Below are 19,954 nucleotides of genomic sequence, written 5' to 3'. Positions count from 1 at the left end.
TCCAGAAAATAGGAACACATGAGAATGGTCCCTCTGCTTCTCTGTCTCTAATACTTTGTCACTTGAGGTTTTTCAAAACCAGGATTTCTCAACCTTGGCAATATTGACATTCTGGGCTGGAGAATTCTTTGTTGTGTGTCTGTACGTCGTTCTAGGATGTTCAGCAGCATCCCTGACCTTCACCCACTAGATGCCAGGGCTGTCCACGCCCCCAGTCATGCCAACCTCAAATGTCTCCTGAGGGTCCCGGTTGAGAACCCCTCTATTCTAAACTGAACACATTCCTTCCCACCCCCCCATACGAGGCTACCTTTGCTAAGAATGAAAAGGACTCTCTTCTTTGATTTATTATTTATTGAAGGCCACTGTCCTGTTATAGATGAACATTTCCAACTATCAGAAGTCACTCGCAAATGCTGAGTATTCATTCACTCTTCTGCTGATTTCTCCGTTCCTCCAACAAATGCCCACCAGGTTACGTGCCAGGCATCATTTTGAGAATTAGACACTCGGTGGGAAGAAAATGTGTGGCTACTACGTTCATGGCGCTGAGAGACTATTGAGAGACCTGCTGAGGACCTACACATGCAAACCTATCACTGCAAACTGTAGAGTGCTGTAGAGGAGGAGAAGACACCACGGGCGTCAGAGGAGAGGTGACATTCAAGCTAAGATGGGAAGAAACCAGCCAAGGGCAGGAACAGCAGAAGCCTGCTGGGCAGAGGCAGGAAGGGCTGACACGTGTGAGGCCCCCCACATTTGGGCAACATGGCCGGAATACAGGGTGTGAGGGAGGGAACGAGGGTGACGTGGTGGGAGAAGTCTCAGGGACCGATGCTGTCGGAGGACACATCGCCACGGTGAGAGCCCAGAATGGCCACAAGCAAAGGCACACGTTCCTTCAGCCCCGATGACATCTGGCCCTCCCCAGTCCCCCTCCCGCTCTGCCCGCCCCATAGCCCAGAACACAGCAAGCCAGGAAGTCATCAGGGCAAGGAATGGCTGAATCAGCCCCATTTCCTCTAGCACTTTGCTGAGAAATAGGGTTCCCCCCGCTAAACTAATAAAATTTTAGTAATTGGCCTTAATTGTGAAAGTGTCTCATTGCTATGAAGAAATATGTTCTGTTCCACTACAGGACCAGGTAGTGCATTTCCAAGTGGCCTCTGGGCAATCTCCATGCTATTCTGAATAGTTTGATTTTTTGTCCCCGTGACAAGGACAGTAGGGAATGAATAAAACACACATTATCTTTTCACTAGGGTTTGATCTGTACTGACAGCCATAGAAAGAGGTGGCCATCATCCTTTCCTGCTGTAAGTGTTGTTTTGGGTAGAATTGTGTGTGTGTGAGTCCCAACCCCCCAACCCCCCAAAATCCCTGGTTTCTGTGAATATGACCTTATTTGGAAATAGGGTCTTTGGATGTGATCAGTGAAGAAGAGGTCATACCGGATTGGGTGGTAAATCAAATGACCGGTGGGCTTGGCAGAGGGAAATCTGGACACGGAGACACACACAGGGCGGGTGCCATGTGCTGTCAAAGGTAGAGCCATGGGACGCCGAGGGTGGCCAGCAACCCCAGGAACTAAGAGCAAGGCACGGAACAGATTCTCCCTTTCGCCATTCTGACACAGAGAGCACAGCCCTGCCGACATGTTCGTGTCCAGCTTAGAGCCTCTAGGATGGGGGGAGAACCCATTTCTGTCATTTAAGGCCACTCGGTTGGTAGTGTTTTATTACAGAAGCCCTAGGAGACTCACACGGTACCTCCACGGATTCTCTGGTCACCTTCCTCTGAGTGAGAAGGAAAAAGCAGGTAACCAAGATGAGTTATGAATCCTGATGAAGTCACAGAAGGAGGTCCGAAGTCCCTTTGGTGGCAGATTTTCAAAACTTCCAAAGCTCAAGTAGCTCCTTTTTTTTCCCCCGAATAGTTACAGCTTATGTGAATCACACAAACTACACTGATGAGATCTATTACTGGCTGATTAAAATGATGGCAGGTTTCCTTCCCTTGGAGTCAATGGAATAAATAATTTGTGGGAGCCAATTAATCTAGAATCCGCCAAAATGGAGCATGACTGATCTTACCACAGGACTCATTTCTCAGGGGTCATAGAAAAATGCAAACTGTCAAAGGAATCCATTCGTTCTAAGTGCTCAGAAGTGCCTCCAAATCAGGGTCCCAGACATGGTTCTCTCCGGCAAGGACTAGTAAAATACTTGTGCTTTTTAGTCTTTACTTTCAGAGCACGTATAAAGGGAAGAACTGCAGGGTTTTTTTTGGTAGGATTTCTACTTAGAAGTGCCAATGGGTGGACCATGCATAAAACCTTCCAATATACAATCTGTTAACAAATGTCTGGTTCTACAAACATTGTGTGCTACAAAATGTGTGCTATAGGAAGGTACGCATAAAGAGGAAAACACAGGGAAAAAAAAAAAACGACTTTTTTTTTTTTTTTTTACCTTGCCTTTGTCGAAGTAGTGGATGATTTCCTGGTAGAGCTGTTCCTTCAGCTGGCCCTGTGTTGTCGCCTGGTACCCATCCCGCTGGGTGAGGTGGGCCGCGCACACATCCTCCGACCACTGAGACAAAAGCCAAGCATGAGACATGTCAGGTGAGGGTGTGTCCAGTGTCACCAGTGGCCCACCCTTGGTCAGAAGGCACCAGAGTGAGCCCCGCATGCTCTGCATGCATGCTTGCCAAGGTCCCAGGGACACTAGGGGCTGCTGGGGCCTGGAAATGAGAGTAGAACCTCTGTGCAGAACCCCCACGAGGAAAGAAAGACTAGAGGGAGGCAAAGCTGGGCCTGGATTCATACAGAAGAGAAACCCAGCAGGTTCTGGAAAGCACAGAACCGTCAGGTGCTGATAACGTCTTGTAACTCCTAAGGTGAATTATGAGCCAGGCGATTTGGGGCTGTCTCAAGTGAGGCATCCCGGGGTGCTGGCCTCTGTCCTGAGATGCTCAACATTTTACTCAACAGCAAAGAAGATACACGGATCTCACATATCAGTCACACCTTTAAGCTTTGCCTTAAAATTAGACTTGCGTATCCTGACTACAACCAGTTGTTATGAAATGATTAATTATGGAGTTCTCATGGCATAGCTAGATTTCTACCTTCACGGGGGATAAATGTAAACTTTTAGGTGATTCTGGCATGTAACTACAATAAAATAAATAAGAAAGTTCCGATCTCGAATAACTTCCTTGCAGTTTAAAATCACTTAGAAAAACATTGAACAAGGGAGTAAAGGTCCCTCTACACCTTCCAATTAAACACTCACATGATTTCACTTGATTACTAGGGCTCAAGGCTAACGGTTTTATCGCTCTTGTTTTTGACAAAATAACCAAAAAAGATTATATTTAAAAATTTTTAGTTAATGGACAAGAATATATTTGTCACGTTAAAGAACAATTTTCATAACAATACAAATAATGCCTTTTGTAAGTTAATTAACCAGCATGAGTTCACTAGTTCACTATTGCTGAATGCAATATCAAAGCATATTTAGGGAAAATTGTGAAACGTCACGGTGTAAAATATATGGAGAGAAATTACAGAGCATTTGGCACTTAACTGGAAAATCCAGAGTCCCAGTGGAAAAGATAATGCATTCAGGCCTACGGTTTGGGATGTGAAATGCCCTCGTATGGTCCGTGACGAACCCATCTGTGCTCAATAAATGTTTGTGTACTATGAGTGAGGGTAAGTGAGCACTTTGTCAACCCCATTCCAATTTCCCTGGTGAAAATAAATACCTTCGTATTTGCGAGAATGCCTTATTACCGAAATTTGGGTTTCTAGCAAATGAAGACCGTTAGAATTCCTAGTGATACGGCTGGTGTCAGGTGTACCAACGGAAATCTCCATCATCCTAAATCACATTCCTTGGGAGAGCTTTACTGGTGTGAAGCCAAAGGGGGTCTATTGATGACTACTGATGAGGCTCCCAGATGGAGCCTCCTCCTGTTTTCTTTGTAATGGACCCTTTTGTTTTCAGGCAAAGATAAATGTCCACACTCCAGTGTCTCTATACCACACTCCTGTGTAGATTTGTAGCATCAAGAGATGCTGGAGATTTTGGGGTTGGGCCAAAGGCTGGAAGATTCTTGCTGGAGTTTCACTCCAAACACAGTGTCCTCCTTAATGCTTGTCATCACCCACAGACATTGCTTAATGCCCATTTTAATGTAATCTTTTCGGGTTTTTGGTGCTCGAGGGGCTGGCCTGATTTTGAAAACAGGACTCCTTGAATGAATGGTCTTTATGTTGGGTCACTCAACTAAATTCTAATTCTCCTAACTGTTTGTATTTATCCAGTTTATAATTTTTCAATTTTTTATAAGGATGTAATGGGAAAGATGATCTATGATTAGCTAAGGTTTTAAAACGTAAAACTAGAGGTTGTGTAGCATCTCCTTCATCCATCCACTCATTCATCCATCTGCCACTTAGCTACCTACCTATACATTTGGATCAATCTATTTACCCATCCACTCATCCATCCATTCATCCATCCACCCTTCTATCCACCTACCTACCCACACTTCCATCCTTCCTTCCATGCATCTATCCATCCACACATCTATCCATCTAGCCATCCACACTTCCATCCATCCATTCATCCAACCATCCATCTATCTATCCATCCATCCACACACCCACCTCCATTCTTCAATCCATCCAACCATCCAACCACCCAAACATCCATCCATCCATCCCCCCAATTACTTACTGAGGGTCTACTCTGTATGATTAACTGGGCTAGAATTGGATATGAGGGAAGAACATTAATGTATTACTGCAAACAAACAAACAAGCCAATGTCAAAAGATATGTGCATAACAAAAGAATCACTGGAGCTGAAAGTTGTCATGCCAGACCTGTGCTCAGGAGCAACACTCCAGGAGAATCAGGTGGGAGATCTCACCTGAACTGGTGGACTAATACAAGATCTCAATGTGAACTCTTTGCTAAGATAATCAGGGATATGTTTCATCCTATCTCTTAGCTATCTACCTCAGAAATTCCTTCTTATTGATGACATTCTCCTCTACTACTGAGTCTTGCTGGCATGAATAAGGATCTGTAGAATCTCTAACTCATGGCTAGACAACAGCTCAGTGATGGGTGTTTATGATGCTTGGTGATGATCTGCTAGGACATCTTGTTAAATCTGCATTCAGTAGGGCAAAGTCTGTCATCAAAGTACCTTCTAAATGTCTTCGTTTATGTCACTGCATTTAGTCAAAATCAGTAAGATCTTAAATTATAGGTTTATTAAAATTTATCATGGAAAAATAAAATTTTAAATCATCTTAGAATTTATAACAACAGAATCATGAAGGTATGTAGTAATTTCTATTAATTTCTATTACCTTCAGAAGCTTTGCGTGGAGAAGCAAGGTGTAGGCCGCCTCCGTGTAGTTGTCACACTCTCTGTGCAGGTCACACAACTTGTACAGGTACCTGAGACAAGGAAACACAGCGACATTCTTAAGACGTCAACAAATCATTTGTATTGAGGACTGCAAGATCTGAAATCTACCCTCAACAGTAAATTGTATCTATACTTTCTCTTCATAATGTTCACAATTCCCAATGCCTCGAACGCTTCCAGTGCAGAAAGCACTAAGGAAAACCAACAAGAGTAATATACAATAATATTCTGTAAAAAAATTTTAAGTCCTCCCTTTTCAGGTTGAAAATGAAGACAGCCCAAGAATGCAGAATTGTACTTCAAGGGTCTCTCACTCCTTTTCATCTTTTCCAGAGTTTTCTTCTTATATTTGAAATGAGATCATGAAGTTTGCGTGTGATTTCTCACATTTCTATTGAATCCAAATGCACACACCCTCAAAAATCCATAAAAATACAAATCCATAAAAATAAAGAGCTCCAATGATCACGGTGAATGTGATCAAAAGAATTTCTCTGCCATAAAGATATAAAGGTTGCTTTTTAATATACAGTAAACTACATTTTGGATAAAAGAATCTGGTTGCTTTTGCAAAAGTTTATTAAGTTTATGTGATATATTTTTATAAAGGAGAAACAAAAAAAATTCTTAGAAATCAAGTTAGAAAATCATGCTTGATGTAAACACTAAGCCACATTAAACACTAAGCCACACGGACATACCCTTATTCTATTCTGCTAAGTTATAATCTTGCTAAATACTGACACTGGCCCCTAGAAGTGACCAAGAGAGGGGTCCATCACACCCCACCCCTCTAGAAAAAAAGGCAAATGAAGGAGAAAAATCCAGCAGATAATATAAAACATCAGAATATAGTGTCAGTTAAAGGAAGAATAGACTGAAAAATTATACTGTTGTCTATTTCTGATAAAATCAAAACTGATTTCTCATTTGATCATATGGTTTACTGCAAAACATGAAAATTATGCTGTTGTCTCTTTTCCAAAGCGCCACATGAGTCAGTCAAGAGATACAAAAACCCTGTGAAATAATAATTTATGGCTTTACTCTAAGCTGGCTAAATATGACCCCCGAAATGTCTGTGTTGGCATCTGCACAAGGAGTCAGAATACACCAAACTGAACTTCTAGGATTCATGATTCCTACAAGATAAACCCCTGTTGCCATAAAACAGTTGTTAGCATGCACTTGACAAACAGCAATTATCATAAAAGCACAGAGGGCACGGACAAGCGGGATGCCTACATACCTTATATACATTTCTTCTCTTTCAATTTCTTTGTAGAAATTCTGAAAAATAAACCACAACACTGTTTTAAGAAACCTATTTTACAAAAGGTGTCACATGAGCACTAAACACTCACGGTTCTTCCATTGGTGTCCAGCACAGCCAAAGGGACCCAGCTCTTTGGTTTAGAACCATAAATTCACATAAAGTACAAAGATGTCTTACACTGGTCTTCGCCTTTTTTTGGGGGGGGGGGGGAGCGCGACGCTAATGATTCCATTCCTACACTGTGAGGACTAAAACCTACTTTTGTCATTTGAAAGTCACCAGTCTTTAGCTAAATGAAGGTATTACCCCAAAGATATGACGCCTTAGCCATTCTTACCATTGTAAAGTCATTAGAAGATGAAAAAAACATGAAAGATCCCGAATTTGGGAATAAACATCATCAACATGATTTAAAACATGCTGGGCCCAGCCTTGGCTAGAGCTGCAAGAAGGCAATGTGGGATTCTAGACCTGAGGTGTCCAATACAGTAGCCATAGCCACATGTATGCAAATGTAAATGTAATTAAAATTAAATAAAGTTAGGGCCACCTGGTTGGCTCAGTCAGTTAAGCATCCAACTCTTGACTTGGGCTCAGGTCATGATCTCAGGGTCGTGGGATCCAGCCCTGTGTCGCGCTCCCCGCTCAGCAGGGAGTCTGTTTGAGATTCTCTGATTCTCTCTCTCCCTCTCCCTCTGCCCCTCCCCACTGCTCTCCTCTCTCTCTCAAATAAATAAATAAGTCTTTAAAAAAAATTAAATAAAGTTAAACATTCGCTTCCCCTGGGAAGCCATCTGGCCCTGGACTCTTGTTTGTTGGGAGATCTTTTATTACTGCTTCAATTTCTTTGCTGGTTATGGGTCTGTTTAGATTTTCTATTTCTTCCTGTTTCAGTCTTGGGAGTTTATACATTTCTAGGAATTTATCCATTTTTTCCAGATTGCCTAATTTGTTGGCATACGATTGCTCATAGTATTCTCTTAAAATTGTTTGTATTTCTGCAGTATTGGTTATGATCTCTCCTCTTTCATTCATGATTTTATTTATTTGGGTCCTTTCTCTTTTCTTTTTGATAAGTTTGGCTAGGGGTTTATCAATCTTGTTAATTCTTTCAAAGAATCAGTTCCCAGTTTTGTTGATCTGTTCTACTGTTTTGTTTTGTTTTTTAATTTCTACATCATTGATTTCTGCTCTAATTTTTATTATTTCCCTTCTTCTACTGGACTTAGGCTTTATTTGCTGTTCTTTTTCCAGCTCCTTTAGGTGTAGGGTTAGGTTGTGTATTTGAGACTTTTCTTGCTTCTTGAGGAAGGCCTGTATTGCTATATACTTCCCTCTTAGGGCCGCCTTTGCTGCATCCCAAAGGTTTTGTACTGTCATGTAATTCATTTTACATTCATTCATTTTAATGTGCTTCCATGCTCCCTCTGTTACGCTTGCCATACCCTGAGCACTCAGTAGCCACGTGGGGCTAGTGTTACTGTACCAAACTGTGCAGACAGAGAACATTTCCCTCATCACAGAAATTTCTATTGGACAGTACTGTTCCAGACAGACCGACCTTGCGAACCACAGTAAACCATGGAACTGGTTGCCACTTGAAAGCACCTTCTGTACTTCAACGCTCTCTGACGAAGAAAAATTAATTAGCAGGTTATAAGCAATGGGCTCTTTCTACATACTGTAAAATATCTTCTGGGTGAACATGAAAATTCCTATAAAAATTGTATTTCTTGGGGTGCCCAGGTGGCTCAGTTAAGCGTCTGCCTTGGGCTCAGGTCATGATCTCAGGGTCCTGGGATCGAGCCCCACATTGGGCTCCCTGCTCAGCGGGGAGTCTGCTTCTCCCTCTCTCTCTGCTGTGCTCTCTCTCTCTCAAATAAATAAATAAAATCTTTTTTTTAAAAAAAGAAAAAAATTGTATTTCTTAATGTAAACATCTCTATAAACACTTTAAAATCTTTACCATATGCAGGGCCCCAAAAAGGTGCAGAACGCTCACCTAACCAGGCCAAAGGTATGGCAGGAACCACCACAGCCACTTTCAGTGTGAAATTTAGCACCTGAGTACAACGTGAGGACTCTAGGATTAGGGCCTGAGATCATTATAAAGGACTCCAATTATCCCCTAAGATGGAAGAAGTTGTTTAATTTCATGAGCAAAAAAAGATACTGCTTCTGAAATTGATCTCTCTGAAAAGAAGTGATAAACAAATATGGAAAGTAAGAGGGGGCACCTTTAGAAAAATGCTCCAAGATTTTCATATTTTGCTGCATCTGAGATTTTAATCTCCTCTGGTTCATATGCTATGGTTCAGTAATGAGGATATTTTCAGCCGACAACTCAGAGGGACGTAACAAAGAGAATCCGCATCAAAGGGAGAGGATGAGCCCTTCACTTCCAGCTCTAACTCACCAGTATTTACAGGCTACGATTTTATACCATCCTATTTTGCACTGGTATTTTTAATCTTTCCCCAAGCTTTTGATCATTCTCCTTTATAATTTCACAATGAGGATATCATGCGACCTTTATTCCTCTCTCATGGATATGGAAATGTCTTCTATTTCCTGCCTGTGCTTAGTTCTGTTCCCTTCCTAGGACTTCAAAACACCTCTACAACTGAAGGACACTCATCTCAAACCCCAGTTTCTATATAAAACTGTGGGTTTCTTACGTAAAAGTTCACACTGCTCTTGGCGCCCCACTTCTGGGCTCTGCAGGCAGCACCCCTCCCCCTCCCCATCATCCCCCCTTCTGAAGTCCCTTCTGCACCAGTGCTGAGTATGTGCCAGGCTCAAGCTCTGCGGATCTCTGCAACCCTTTCTGGACTGGACCCCCGATGCTAATGCACCACAAAGCACCAATCTTCCAGAACTTACACATTTGCCTTATACTCCAGATCTGTATTCCTTCATGACGACAACAAGTACTGAGATTTTTAGAATTCTCGTGAGAACCACCTTAATTAGCCTTGTAAAGGGGCCATGAAAAAAGTAACTGATGTCTAAAAAATAACAAGGAGTCTATCACGTCTGAGAGAGGGCTATCTTTTTTTTTTTTAATTTTTTTATTGTTATGTTAATCCCCATACATTACATCATTAGTTTTAGATATAGTGTTCCATGATTCATTGTTTGTGCATAACACCCAGTGCTCCATGCAGAACGTGCCCTCCTCAATACCCATCACCAGGCTAACCCATCCTCCCACCCCCCTCCCCTCTAGAACCCTCAGTTTGTTTTTCAGAGTCCATCGTCTCTCATGGTTCTTCTCCCCCTCCAATTTCTCCCCCTTCATTCTTCCCCTCCTGCTACATTCTTCTTCTTCTTTTTTTCTTTCTTAACATATATTGCATTATTTGTTTCAGAGGTCCAGATCTGAGATTCAACAGTCTTGCACAATTCACAGCGCTTACCAGAACACATACCCTCCCCAGTGTCCATCACCCAGTCACCCCATCCCTCCCACCCCACCCCCCACTCCAGCAACCCTCAGTTTGTTTCCTGAGATTAAGAATTCCTCATATCAGTGAGGTCATATGATACATGTCTTTCTCTGTTTGACTTATTTCGCTCAGCATAATACCCTCCAGTTCCATCCACGTCGTTGCAAATGGCATGATCTCATTCCTTTTGATGGCTGCATAATATTCCATTGTATATATATACCACATCTTCTTTATCCATTCATCTGTTGATGGACATCTTGGCTCTTTCCACAGTTTGGCTATTGTGGACATTGCTGCTATAAACATCGGGGTGCACGTACCCTTTCGGGTCCCTACTTTTGTATCTTTGGGGTAAATACCCAGGAGTGCAATTGCTGGATCATATGGTAGCTCTATTTTCAACTTTTTGAGGAACCTCCATACTGTTTTCCAGAGTGGCTGCACCAGCTTGCATTCCCACCAACAGTGTAGGAGGGTTCCCCTTTCTCCGCATCCCCGCCAACATCTGTCATTTCCTGACTTGTTAATTTTAGCCATTCTGACTGGTGTGAGGTGGTATCTCATTGAGGTTTTGATTTGGATTTCGAGAGAGGGCTATCTTGATGACTGCGTAGAAAAAAGTGGTGACACACAAAATTACCAACCAGTCATGAAAGACTGCACGACTGTGAGGGGACAACGAAATTCTACTTCATTACAAATGTGCATTCTGTCCAGGGGCAACCATGATCCAATGTAGTGCAGACGTGCTTCAGGGATGGGTATGTGTAGGGGACTTAGGTCACTGCACAGTGACTGCTCGTCAATTATTAAAAAAATTTTTTTTTAAATGCAAGGAACAGTAACACGTTAGTGAACCCATACAACTTAGAATGTTCAGCGATTCCATTTTTTTAAAAAAAAAAAAACAAGAGCACTGGTTCTAAAGGAAATTTGGCAATGGGCTTAAAGGGCATCAATAAATCCTATGTTCTTGATTCTATTTTTTAACTTTAGGATTTCAAGGTTAGTGATAAATAGAGTGCATTTTATACATCACTAATGTATGCTTATACATCTATATTCATCTAGAGATGGATATACATATTCATCTCTATGAAACTCTATTTGTTTCGTAAGAAAAGTACCAGGAGAAAAGGTGAAAATGGACCGGGAGATTAAAAATATATTTATGTTTTTATTTATATGACTAAACGTGAGTTGGGTAGTGAATATTAAGAGGCAGAACATCGGTCTGTACAAACCCGGTTTTCTTGTTTCTCTTTAATCCATAGATCTATCTTACTTTTTAAACGAAAGGCCTGTGAAAGGCTGGGATCCATCTTATGATCCCCAGGAAATGGTTAAGAATGGAACTCCTGACTCTTCGTGGACTGATCTGGGATGTTCCAAGTTCAAAGATGTTAACGATGTCAGGTAATTTCAGGAATCCTGGGCGTGTTTCTTGGTCAGAGCCTGGCTAGTACCAACTGCAGTAACAGTAGGTAGGTACTGAGTGAGCCTCCGTATGACGGAGGAACACAGTTTAACATCAGAAACCGCGACTGCAGGTGGCCTTTCAAGAGCTGATTTTCCGACCCTGGGTTCTGATGATAAAAGGCCACATTGAGAGCACATCTCCACTAGGTTTCACGTCCTGGTGAGCATGAGAGATCTTGCTTAAAAAAAACAATATTCTCAAACATCAAAGTTGGAAAGTGAATAAACATATTAATAATTCTTCCCTCTGGACACAAATCAGCTTCTTAGATCCCCTTAAAAATCCGAGGGAGCACTAGAAAAGTATGTCCATAGTAGGAAAGTAAGCTGTGATTCACTGGATCCTTTTGTCTCTCCAATTCTAGGGGGAGCAGTTTTCCCTGTAGATCTGAGAAGATGGATCTAAGAAGAGTTGTTGATTTTTGGTTTTCCAGCTTCTTTCTTATGGCGAAGAGTCCAAGCTCCTTTTAAACTGGAAACCAGAAGTCCCCCATATTTAGATGTTTAGGGAAAAGAAAACCTGCTATAGAAGTTTTTTATCATTCGTCAAAACAGGCTGCCAATCCACAGAAGGCAGGCGCTGAGGCGGCTCATGAGCTTTCAGTCGCCAACTCCTCATGCAAAGCACAAACGCAGTATCGACAATACACTGGATGGGAGGTGAAAATATCCCCTTTTGCTTTTAAACTTATTGCATCTCTAGTGGTTTTCTAAAGACTGAATGATGGGTCCTATTCCTCTTGGCACAAAAGTCCATTTCCACGAGTTCAAAGTGCCTACAGGTCCGTTCCAGTTGGGGGGTGGGGTATGGAAGTGAAGGCAGGGCATCTACGTGTCATCTAATGACCCGATGACGACATACAAACTCCAGAGAAGTGAAGTAGGTAGCACGAAGCAGGAATAGTGTTTCCTCGAATTCTTGCCTTGGGACAGGCAGGGGCAATTGAGGCAAACCCTCTCAGCACCAAGAGTCTGCTTTTCTGGCTCCTTCTGGGAGTGACCGAGGAGGATGACACAGAGAGAGGAAGAGAGCTCTGAAGGCAGATGTGGGAGTCACATGGCTCCTGACAGTGACGAGACTGGCCAGCCACTCCCTGCAGCTGAGTTTGTCAAGCTTCCTGAAAGCGCCCTGCCCCGATCTCTGCACCACAACTACACCAGGAAGGGGGTGTCCACAGGACCTGGCCATGTCTCAGTGACAGGAGGTGTGCAAGAGGCCTGTGGATGGCAGCGGCCACGTTTACCCAAGCCCCCTGCTCTCTACGAGGCCATGAGCTAGCTCCTCGTGGCTGCTACAACAAATCACCGTAACCCTGGTGGCTTACAACGATATGTATTCTCTCAGAGCTCTGGAGGCCAGGACTTGAAATCTAGGCCTCAGCAGGGCCACAATCCCTCTCAAGGCTCCAGGCGAGAATCCTACCGGCCCCTCCTCACTTTTGGTGGCTCCAAGTGCCCCTTGGCTGGTGGTCACATCACTCCAGTCTCTGCCTGCACCTTCACATGGTCTTCTGTGTGTCTCCTTTCCTGTCTCTTGTAAGGACACTTGTTACTGTTATTGGAGTTAGGGCCCACCTGGAGAATAATTCAGGACAATCGCCTCTCGACACCCTTAACTCAATCACATCTGCAAGGAACCTTTTTGTCCAAGTACAGTCACATTCACAGGTTCTGAGGATTGGGAGCTGGAGCTATCTCTTGGGGGCCACCACTCAACCCACTACAGGACATGTCTGCAACCTCCTAACGATGAAGCAGCAGAGACCTCTCATCAACGATGGTGCTACCCTGGTGAACAAATAGGATGGCTCATCATTCTCAGCCCCAGGAAGAAGAACCTGGAAATCCCCACAGGGGAGATGATTTTGAAGACTTGTTTACGGCAGAACTGCAAAACTCTTCTTCCTTTGTCCTTCCCCACAACACACAAGGAAACGAGCAAAGGAGGCTGCGTTCTGCCTTGGAAAGTTCCGAGGTCAGCTGCCAGGAGGCTTTTGAACTTCCTGGTTCGGTTTCTGGCTCACTGTGAAGATTGGAAATTTAATTAACTTGCATTTCACTCACCAGCACGTTGACAGTGCAGCTCATGCGATTTTCTTTGTTCTCATCATGCATGATGGTTCTATAATCCAGAAGTCTTTCCATCAGGCGCACAACGAGTTTGACGAAAGTTTCTCCTGTTTTGGCGAGGTATTTGTGCTTCCTGCAGTGCTCCAAGAGGCTGAAAAATAATTATGCACACCTTGTTAATCACGCTCAGAAAAAGAAAGTTGACTGAGGTGCAATTTAAAATATTTTCCATTATTAACACATTTTAATTATTTCTGGGCTACAAAGTTCATTGTAGTCTAATTACAGTCTCTCTGTCTCTATTCTGACATAATTCCTACTGTTAATCAACACTTACATTTTATCAAATAACACTTTGTACTGTTCATCTCCTCTGCCTCCTTCCACTTCATGATCCAGTTTGGTGATGATCTCATTTTCAAACTATAATTAAACACAGGAAGCGTAAATAATCGGCATGGCGGATATTTCATTTTAAAAATGAGCATCAGTAGTACGTAAATCGGTGAGAGAGCATCATCAGATAGTTAGTTACCCTAAGCCTTTGAAGCCTGATTTCATTTAAGAATTGCCATCCCTGGACCTCTGGAGATGTCTGGTGATCCCCTGCCACAGGGGGAATCTTTCATTTCCTTCCCTGGTTAATGGAGCCTAAACGTGTATATTCTGATAGCAGGAGCAAGAACCAGAGAAAGAAAGACGACGGAACATGAAAAAGTGTCTCAAACTTCATCTCCACGAACAAGTAACATCTAAAATAGCTCGGTGGTTCCTGGAAAAGAACAGATGGCATTTCACTTGCCAGCAAAGAGTTCCCTGCAATCGCAAAACATCCAAGGGGCCACTTCACTGCCATTCCTTGATGGATCTAGTGAAATATCTCACTTCGGTTGAAAAAAATATAAAACGCAGGAGAGACAATGTCCCTAAAACACCAGCAGACATCTCAAGAAGGTCCATCTCCAGGCCTTCTCCTTGAACACCCCAAAGCTTCTGATCAGATTTCCAGAGCACAGCGGTGGGAAAGGATCCCTAGAACTGTCTCTTGGACCCAAACTCTGTCTCTTTGGAGTTTTGGGAAAAACTCTAAATTCTGGAGAGGTACAAATCTCCAGGCTGTTTTCACAAGGGTCATGAACCTCATGGGTGATGAGGCTGGAAATAACCACCTCGCTAATGACGGATCTGAGTGCCCATCCTTGCTGCCCAGCCCCCCATCCCTGGCAGGATTCAGGGCCACCTCTGTATGGGATTCTCCATAGTTGACCACCATGTTGCAGGGGCCCCCAAATTACCCATCGACTTGGGGCAGGGAGGAAGGAGGCCGATGAGAGAGTTACTCCCACAGAGCGGAAGACAACCACACCAAACTGAAAGAAGACAGGTATAGGAGGAATTGAGGGAAACAACAGCTAAATTTGGGGTTCAGAAAGCAAGAACACCCTGCATGTAGGCAGGGGTCTCTAGGATCCCCTTATTTTATTTTTTAAAGATTTTAAGTGTTTATTTAAGAGAGAGCATGCATAAGCAGGGGCAGGGGGAGGGCTGAGGAAAAGGGAGAAGCAGACTCCCCGCTGAGCAGGGAGCCCAACATGGGGCTCAATCCTAGGACCCTGGGATCATGACCTGAGCTGAAGGTAGACACTTAACTGACTGAGCCACCCAGGTGCCCTAGGATCCCTTTAAAATACATGCTCAGACAATGCTTTCCCAGGGAAGAATCCCCAAGTCTTCCACTATTACTAGGATCCTATAATTATTTAAGCTGTGTGATAGAAAGAACTTTTGTGTCTCTGGGTCTCTCCTAGAACAATGCCTGGTGTTGATGTTCTAATGGCATGAATGTGCTATGTGCACATGAATCACTGGGGTATTAGTGCTACATTGGAGCTGGGGAGGGCTTCATAGGTCAGCAGAGGCTGACCAGCAGGTTGCTAAGACACAGGCTGGGCTCTTGGCCACGCAAGCCAAGGGGCGGACACACTCATCTGACGGCTGGCAACAGGGGCTGCCGGCATCCGGTCCACACTGGGCACTCAGGGTTCTGCTGCGGCCGTGGTAGGCAGCTGACTGTGGCCCCCGTGAGGCAGAAGGCAAGGGGTCTGGGGAGACCCAGGGAGGAGCCTCACACCGGCACAGAGCTGCCTGACCTTGATCAGGACTTGCTGCCTGAAGCCACAATTTTATCACAGTACAGATGAAGTGGAGGCTTAAACAGGACTAGAGAGGAGTATCGATTCCTGCTTGACATCAAGGACTCAGCCACATCACAGATCCCAGACCTCCGTGCATCCTGTAGTTCTCTCCTTGATCTTCCCCATTGTCTCCTCCCCAAATAAACACCCTCTGTTTGGCCTGAAAAGTTCAGGGATTATTAGGAACATAGAAAAAAAGGCGGCTCTAGTGAAGAAGAAAAAAGAACTTGTTTTATTGTTTTTACCTGAAGCCTCATGATAATGACTCTTCTATACAGTAAGAACCTTCTGATACTAACACACTAGTACTTTGTTCTTTACAGTAAAGAATTCTGCAAAAGGTGGGCCTTTTGGGAATCAAATACGAGGCAGATCAGCTGCCATGAGCCCAAACATTGATGCTTCAAGCCAGTCCCATTTCCTGGAGGGTACCATGATAGGAGCACCACAGAGAAAGAGTCTGGTGAGTGCTGGTTCTTCAGAACAAAGAACTGAGGTACAAAGTAAGACTCAACTTAATTAAAACACATGATTGCACACCACACATGTTTAATGAGCGTACAATGAGGAAGGCACAGAGAATGCAGGAAAACATGCTTTATCCTAACGTGGCAAACACACACAGGCATTTCAACTGTTCTTCACTAGTTAATCAGGCGTATTTGAACTTGGGAGTCTACTTTATGGAAATGGCATGTTTTCTCTGCTTCCACGTAAACCTAGCTGTCACAAACAAGAGCAATAAGGAAACTCCAGCTCCTTAAGTATGCTGCTTATCAAATTTTGACTGATGAATTTAATGTTTCCTAAAATGAGCGGATGAATAAGTAAATCAGAAGAACACAGCTGATTCTAATTTTACTAACCTCTAAACTAAGTAATTTGCACAAACACCTGGCAACCCTATTCTGTTTATCAGCAAGGATTCAATACCCCAGATCTGCAGCCAGCCTCTCATTCCAGGGTCTGCATTATTTTTTAGAGAATATACTAGAATCAATTTGTTAGTGTGCTGTGAACCATTATCATCATCAGAACTAAACGATCCTGTCCAAATAAACTGGAGAAAGTCCATTTGCTGATAGAGCAGAGCTGGTTTTATAAAGAAGTATGTTGATTATCTGACTCGTAAATGGACGCTGTCTGGTAATGCACAGCAGGGTTCTCTATGGTTAGGTTAAAATTAGCAAGGGTTGACTGTGTTGCTCAAAAGGTGGCAGAGGCTCACTCATGTGATGAGCAAAATCATTATACTTCTTCTCTTTTCGGAATCACCAGTGTCACTACAAAAATGTCCACAGGGTGTCCAACTTAAAATGCTGCACAGAGCATCTCTAAGCATACAGTACCAGCGGCCCTCCAAGAGTATGAAACAGAGTCCACGTATAAATTTAGGGCTTTTTGAAAGGTTGCTATAAAGCCAAATGTGGTGAAGCAGGGGGCTACGCTCGCAAGGGTACTGACAGCGTTGTTAATTCAATTAACTTTGTAAGGAATGACTGCTTTCGCCACTCGACGCCACAGTTAACCACGGGTTATTGGCTCCAATTTAAGGGATCATGGAGCGAAGGATCTCAGCAGTGGATAATCCAAAAGCCAATTCTGTTTGGTTTAGAATGCATCATTTTTGTTGGGAGTTAGACTGACCATTCCCGCTATGATGCATTTATACATGTCTAGAACCAGGCCTGCATTTTCCAGGCATCCGGGAACACATTTATACAAGAGATTGGAGCTTATGTCAGAGCAAGGAAGGGGGTTGGACCCAGATGGAAGGGTTTGCACAAATAATTCACCACATCGATAAAGTGTTTGGAGGTTATCAAGAACGGGGTGAAATCTGAAATCTAGGCCAATGGTCTTCTACGTATATTCGAAAAAGCGCTTCTTCGACTTTTCTACAAATAAGACTTAGTGAATGTGCTCTTTGTCCAAAGGTGCTCTGCTTTCTCCTGTTGTTCAAGAAAATGTGCTCACAGGTGCTGGGGGCAGGATCATGATTTGAGAGCACTCCCTGGTCTCAGAGAGTCCAAGGAATCAGATTCTCAATGTCTGAACTTCCAGAAGGAACTGGGCCAATCCATCAGTCCATTAGGATTGCAGAACCATGTCCCTTCTCATTACTGTGGACAGGAGGGGCGGGCGGGAGAACATCACTGAACTGTACCTTCAGGGAAAACAGGACCGAGGGATGAAGGAGCCAGCATGGCTGGGCAGGGAGCCGCCTAGCACTCCCACACCCTCCGGGCTCTGTGCTCACACGGCAACATCCTAGAAGTCACTGAGTCCCCCCAGCCTGTCACAGCCTTTAATCCCTCTGCTCAGACACATGAATATTTTTATGTATATTGCATTCCTCTTGCTTAACCGCTCTGTAAACTTAATTACACAGTTAATCTCCGGCACTCCATATCTCACATTCTAAAATCCCCACATCCTTTCAAGTCCAACAAGAAGGCTGTTCGCTGACCTTGAAGCTTCTGCCTAGAGCCCAAGGGCCCCACGGCTGGGAAACCTTGCACGGCCTGGCTGGCTGGCAGCACCTCAGACAAGTATGGCCGCTCCCCACGTCCACACCACACACACCGGGAAGTGGCTTTTGGGCCGTATTCAATGACCCTGGACTCCAGGAACATGCTCTCAGAGTGAGTCCTGTTTAATTTGGTTAAAAGAGGTATAGGAGTGTGGGCGTCTCTCTACTGGAGGGCTTGTAAGAACAGAATTCAATGTCATCGGAACTCTTAGACTGAAGGGCATTCATTTCCATGATCTCTCAGGCGCTTGGGTCTGGGATTCAATGAAATAAAAGCCTAGTTCTTGTGCTGTATGTCCCTTTCAGGGTCCAAAACAATAAAATCAAGTAATATTTTGAAATTGAAAGCAAAAGTAACCAACAAACAAAATCCCAAAGAATTAAAGAATAAACAGGATAAAATTGCCGCCAAACTCACATCCATAGGACAGGGCAAAATGTCCTGGCTATCCCACCAAGTGGCAGAAGCAGCCAACCACTTGGGTTATTCAGTTATTTGCTTAGGATTACCAGCATGGGCTGGAGAAGGAGATTATTCAAACAGGACCTCAAAAACATCGAAGACGCCAAGATTATTCATGTTCTAGTAGTGTTACAACTAAATGGGAATTTCCAGAAGTTGTGGAGCATTTTACTGACCCTCACAAAGATGACAGAAAATAACTCCATGATTGAAACTATGATTTTGCTGTGGAGACTTTTCCACCCCGTTTTTATTAACGGTATATAGCCCGTGCAGTCATTTGCCGCAATTCTCAGCTATTAGTTCCGTTTCTCCCAAAGACATAACAAATGGAATTCTTTAAAAAGGTGCCAGAAGGGAATTTAAAAATATGCTTTTTTTTTCTGAAGCAAAATCCAGTGAGGCTGAGACTCAGAGCGTTCCCGATTTGGGGGCAGGGGTGTCAGGGACACAGGGGAGAGGTTCGTCTCAGGCCTGGTGCAGGCCCATCTCGTGGTAACGTAGCTCAGCCAGTGCACAAGCCGGTGGAAGGGGCACCAAGATGCTGATGCCTCCAAATCTCTGCCCCCTAGCCGAGCAGATCCTGAAGGCTTCACACGTAGGAGCGCTCCTTTGAAAAATGTCAAGATCTCCCGAAGTCCCCAGTTCAAGAGTAATAAACATGCTACTCCGGGACTGGGGTCAGGGTGAGGGCAGGTGCGCATGGGGGACAGTGAACACACTGTTGGGATGACTTGAGGAGCGGGCAAGTGGCAAGGAGAGAGACCAGAGAATACATCCTCCAGGACTAATGGGCAGGGGAGAAGCAGTAGAAGGGGACAACTGAGGAGAATAGATGCGGCATGCACATCATAAAAGATTCTTAGAAAGGGCTGGAAGAACCAGGAATTGCTGTGAGCCGGCCTTCCCAGAGCTTCTTCATCACCTGTGAAGATCTGCCCATAACACGTTGACAAAAGTCAATGCCTGAGGCGCTGGAAAGCGTGTCCCAGGCCAGCAAGAGGACAGAACACGTGAAAGGTAACTCCAT

General features: G+C 43.9%; 1 protein-coding gene across 2 annotated transcripts in view; it reads right to left on the bottom strand.

Annotated features, from left to right (window-relative positions):
• Nucleotides 1–19,954, bottom strand: part of DOCK1 (dedicator of cytokinesis 1) — a 487,093-nt gene that overhangs the window by 49,365 nt on the left and 417,774 nt on the right. For both annotated transcript variants that reach the window (XM_032423353.1, XM_032423354.1), the window contains exons 34-38: nucleotides 14,071–14,156; nucleotides 13,728–13,884; nucleotides 6,706–6,746; nucleotides 5,395–5,485; nucleotides 2,472–2,591 (exon numbers count right to left, since the gene is read on the bottom strand). In XM_032423353.1, the coding sequence (XP_032279244.1) occupies nucleotides 2,472–2,591; nucleotides 5,395–5,485; nucleotides 6,706–6,746; nucleotides 13,728–13,884; nucleotides 14,071–14,156 (495 nt within the window). The remainder of the gene's footprint in view (nucleotides 1–2,471; nucleotides 2,592–5,394; nucleotides 5,486–6,705; nucleotides 6,747–13,727; nucleotides 13,885–14,070; nucleotides 14,157–19,954) is intronic.

The sequence above is a fragment of the Phoca vitulina genome, unplaced genomic scaffold, assembly GCF_004348235.1.
Source record: "Phoca vitulina isolate PV1807 unplaced genomic scaffold, GSC_HSeal_1.0 scaffold28, whole genome shotgun sequence".
Taxonomy (NCBI): Eukaryota; Metazoa; Chordata; class Mammalia; order Carnivora; family Phocidae; genus Phoca; species Phoca vitulina.
Note: the sequence above shows the minus strand (reverse complement) of the source record. Positions and strands in the feature narration are given on the sequence as shown.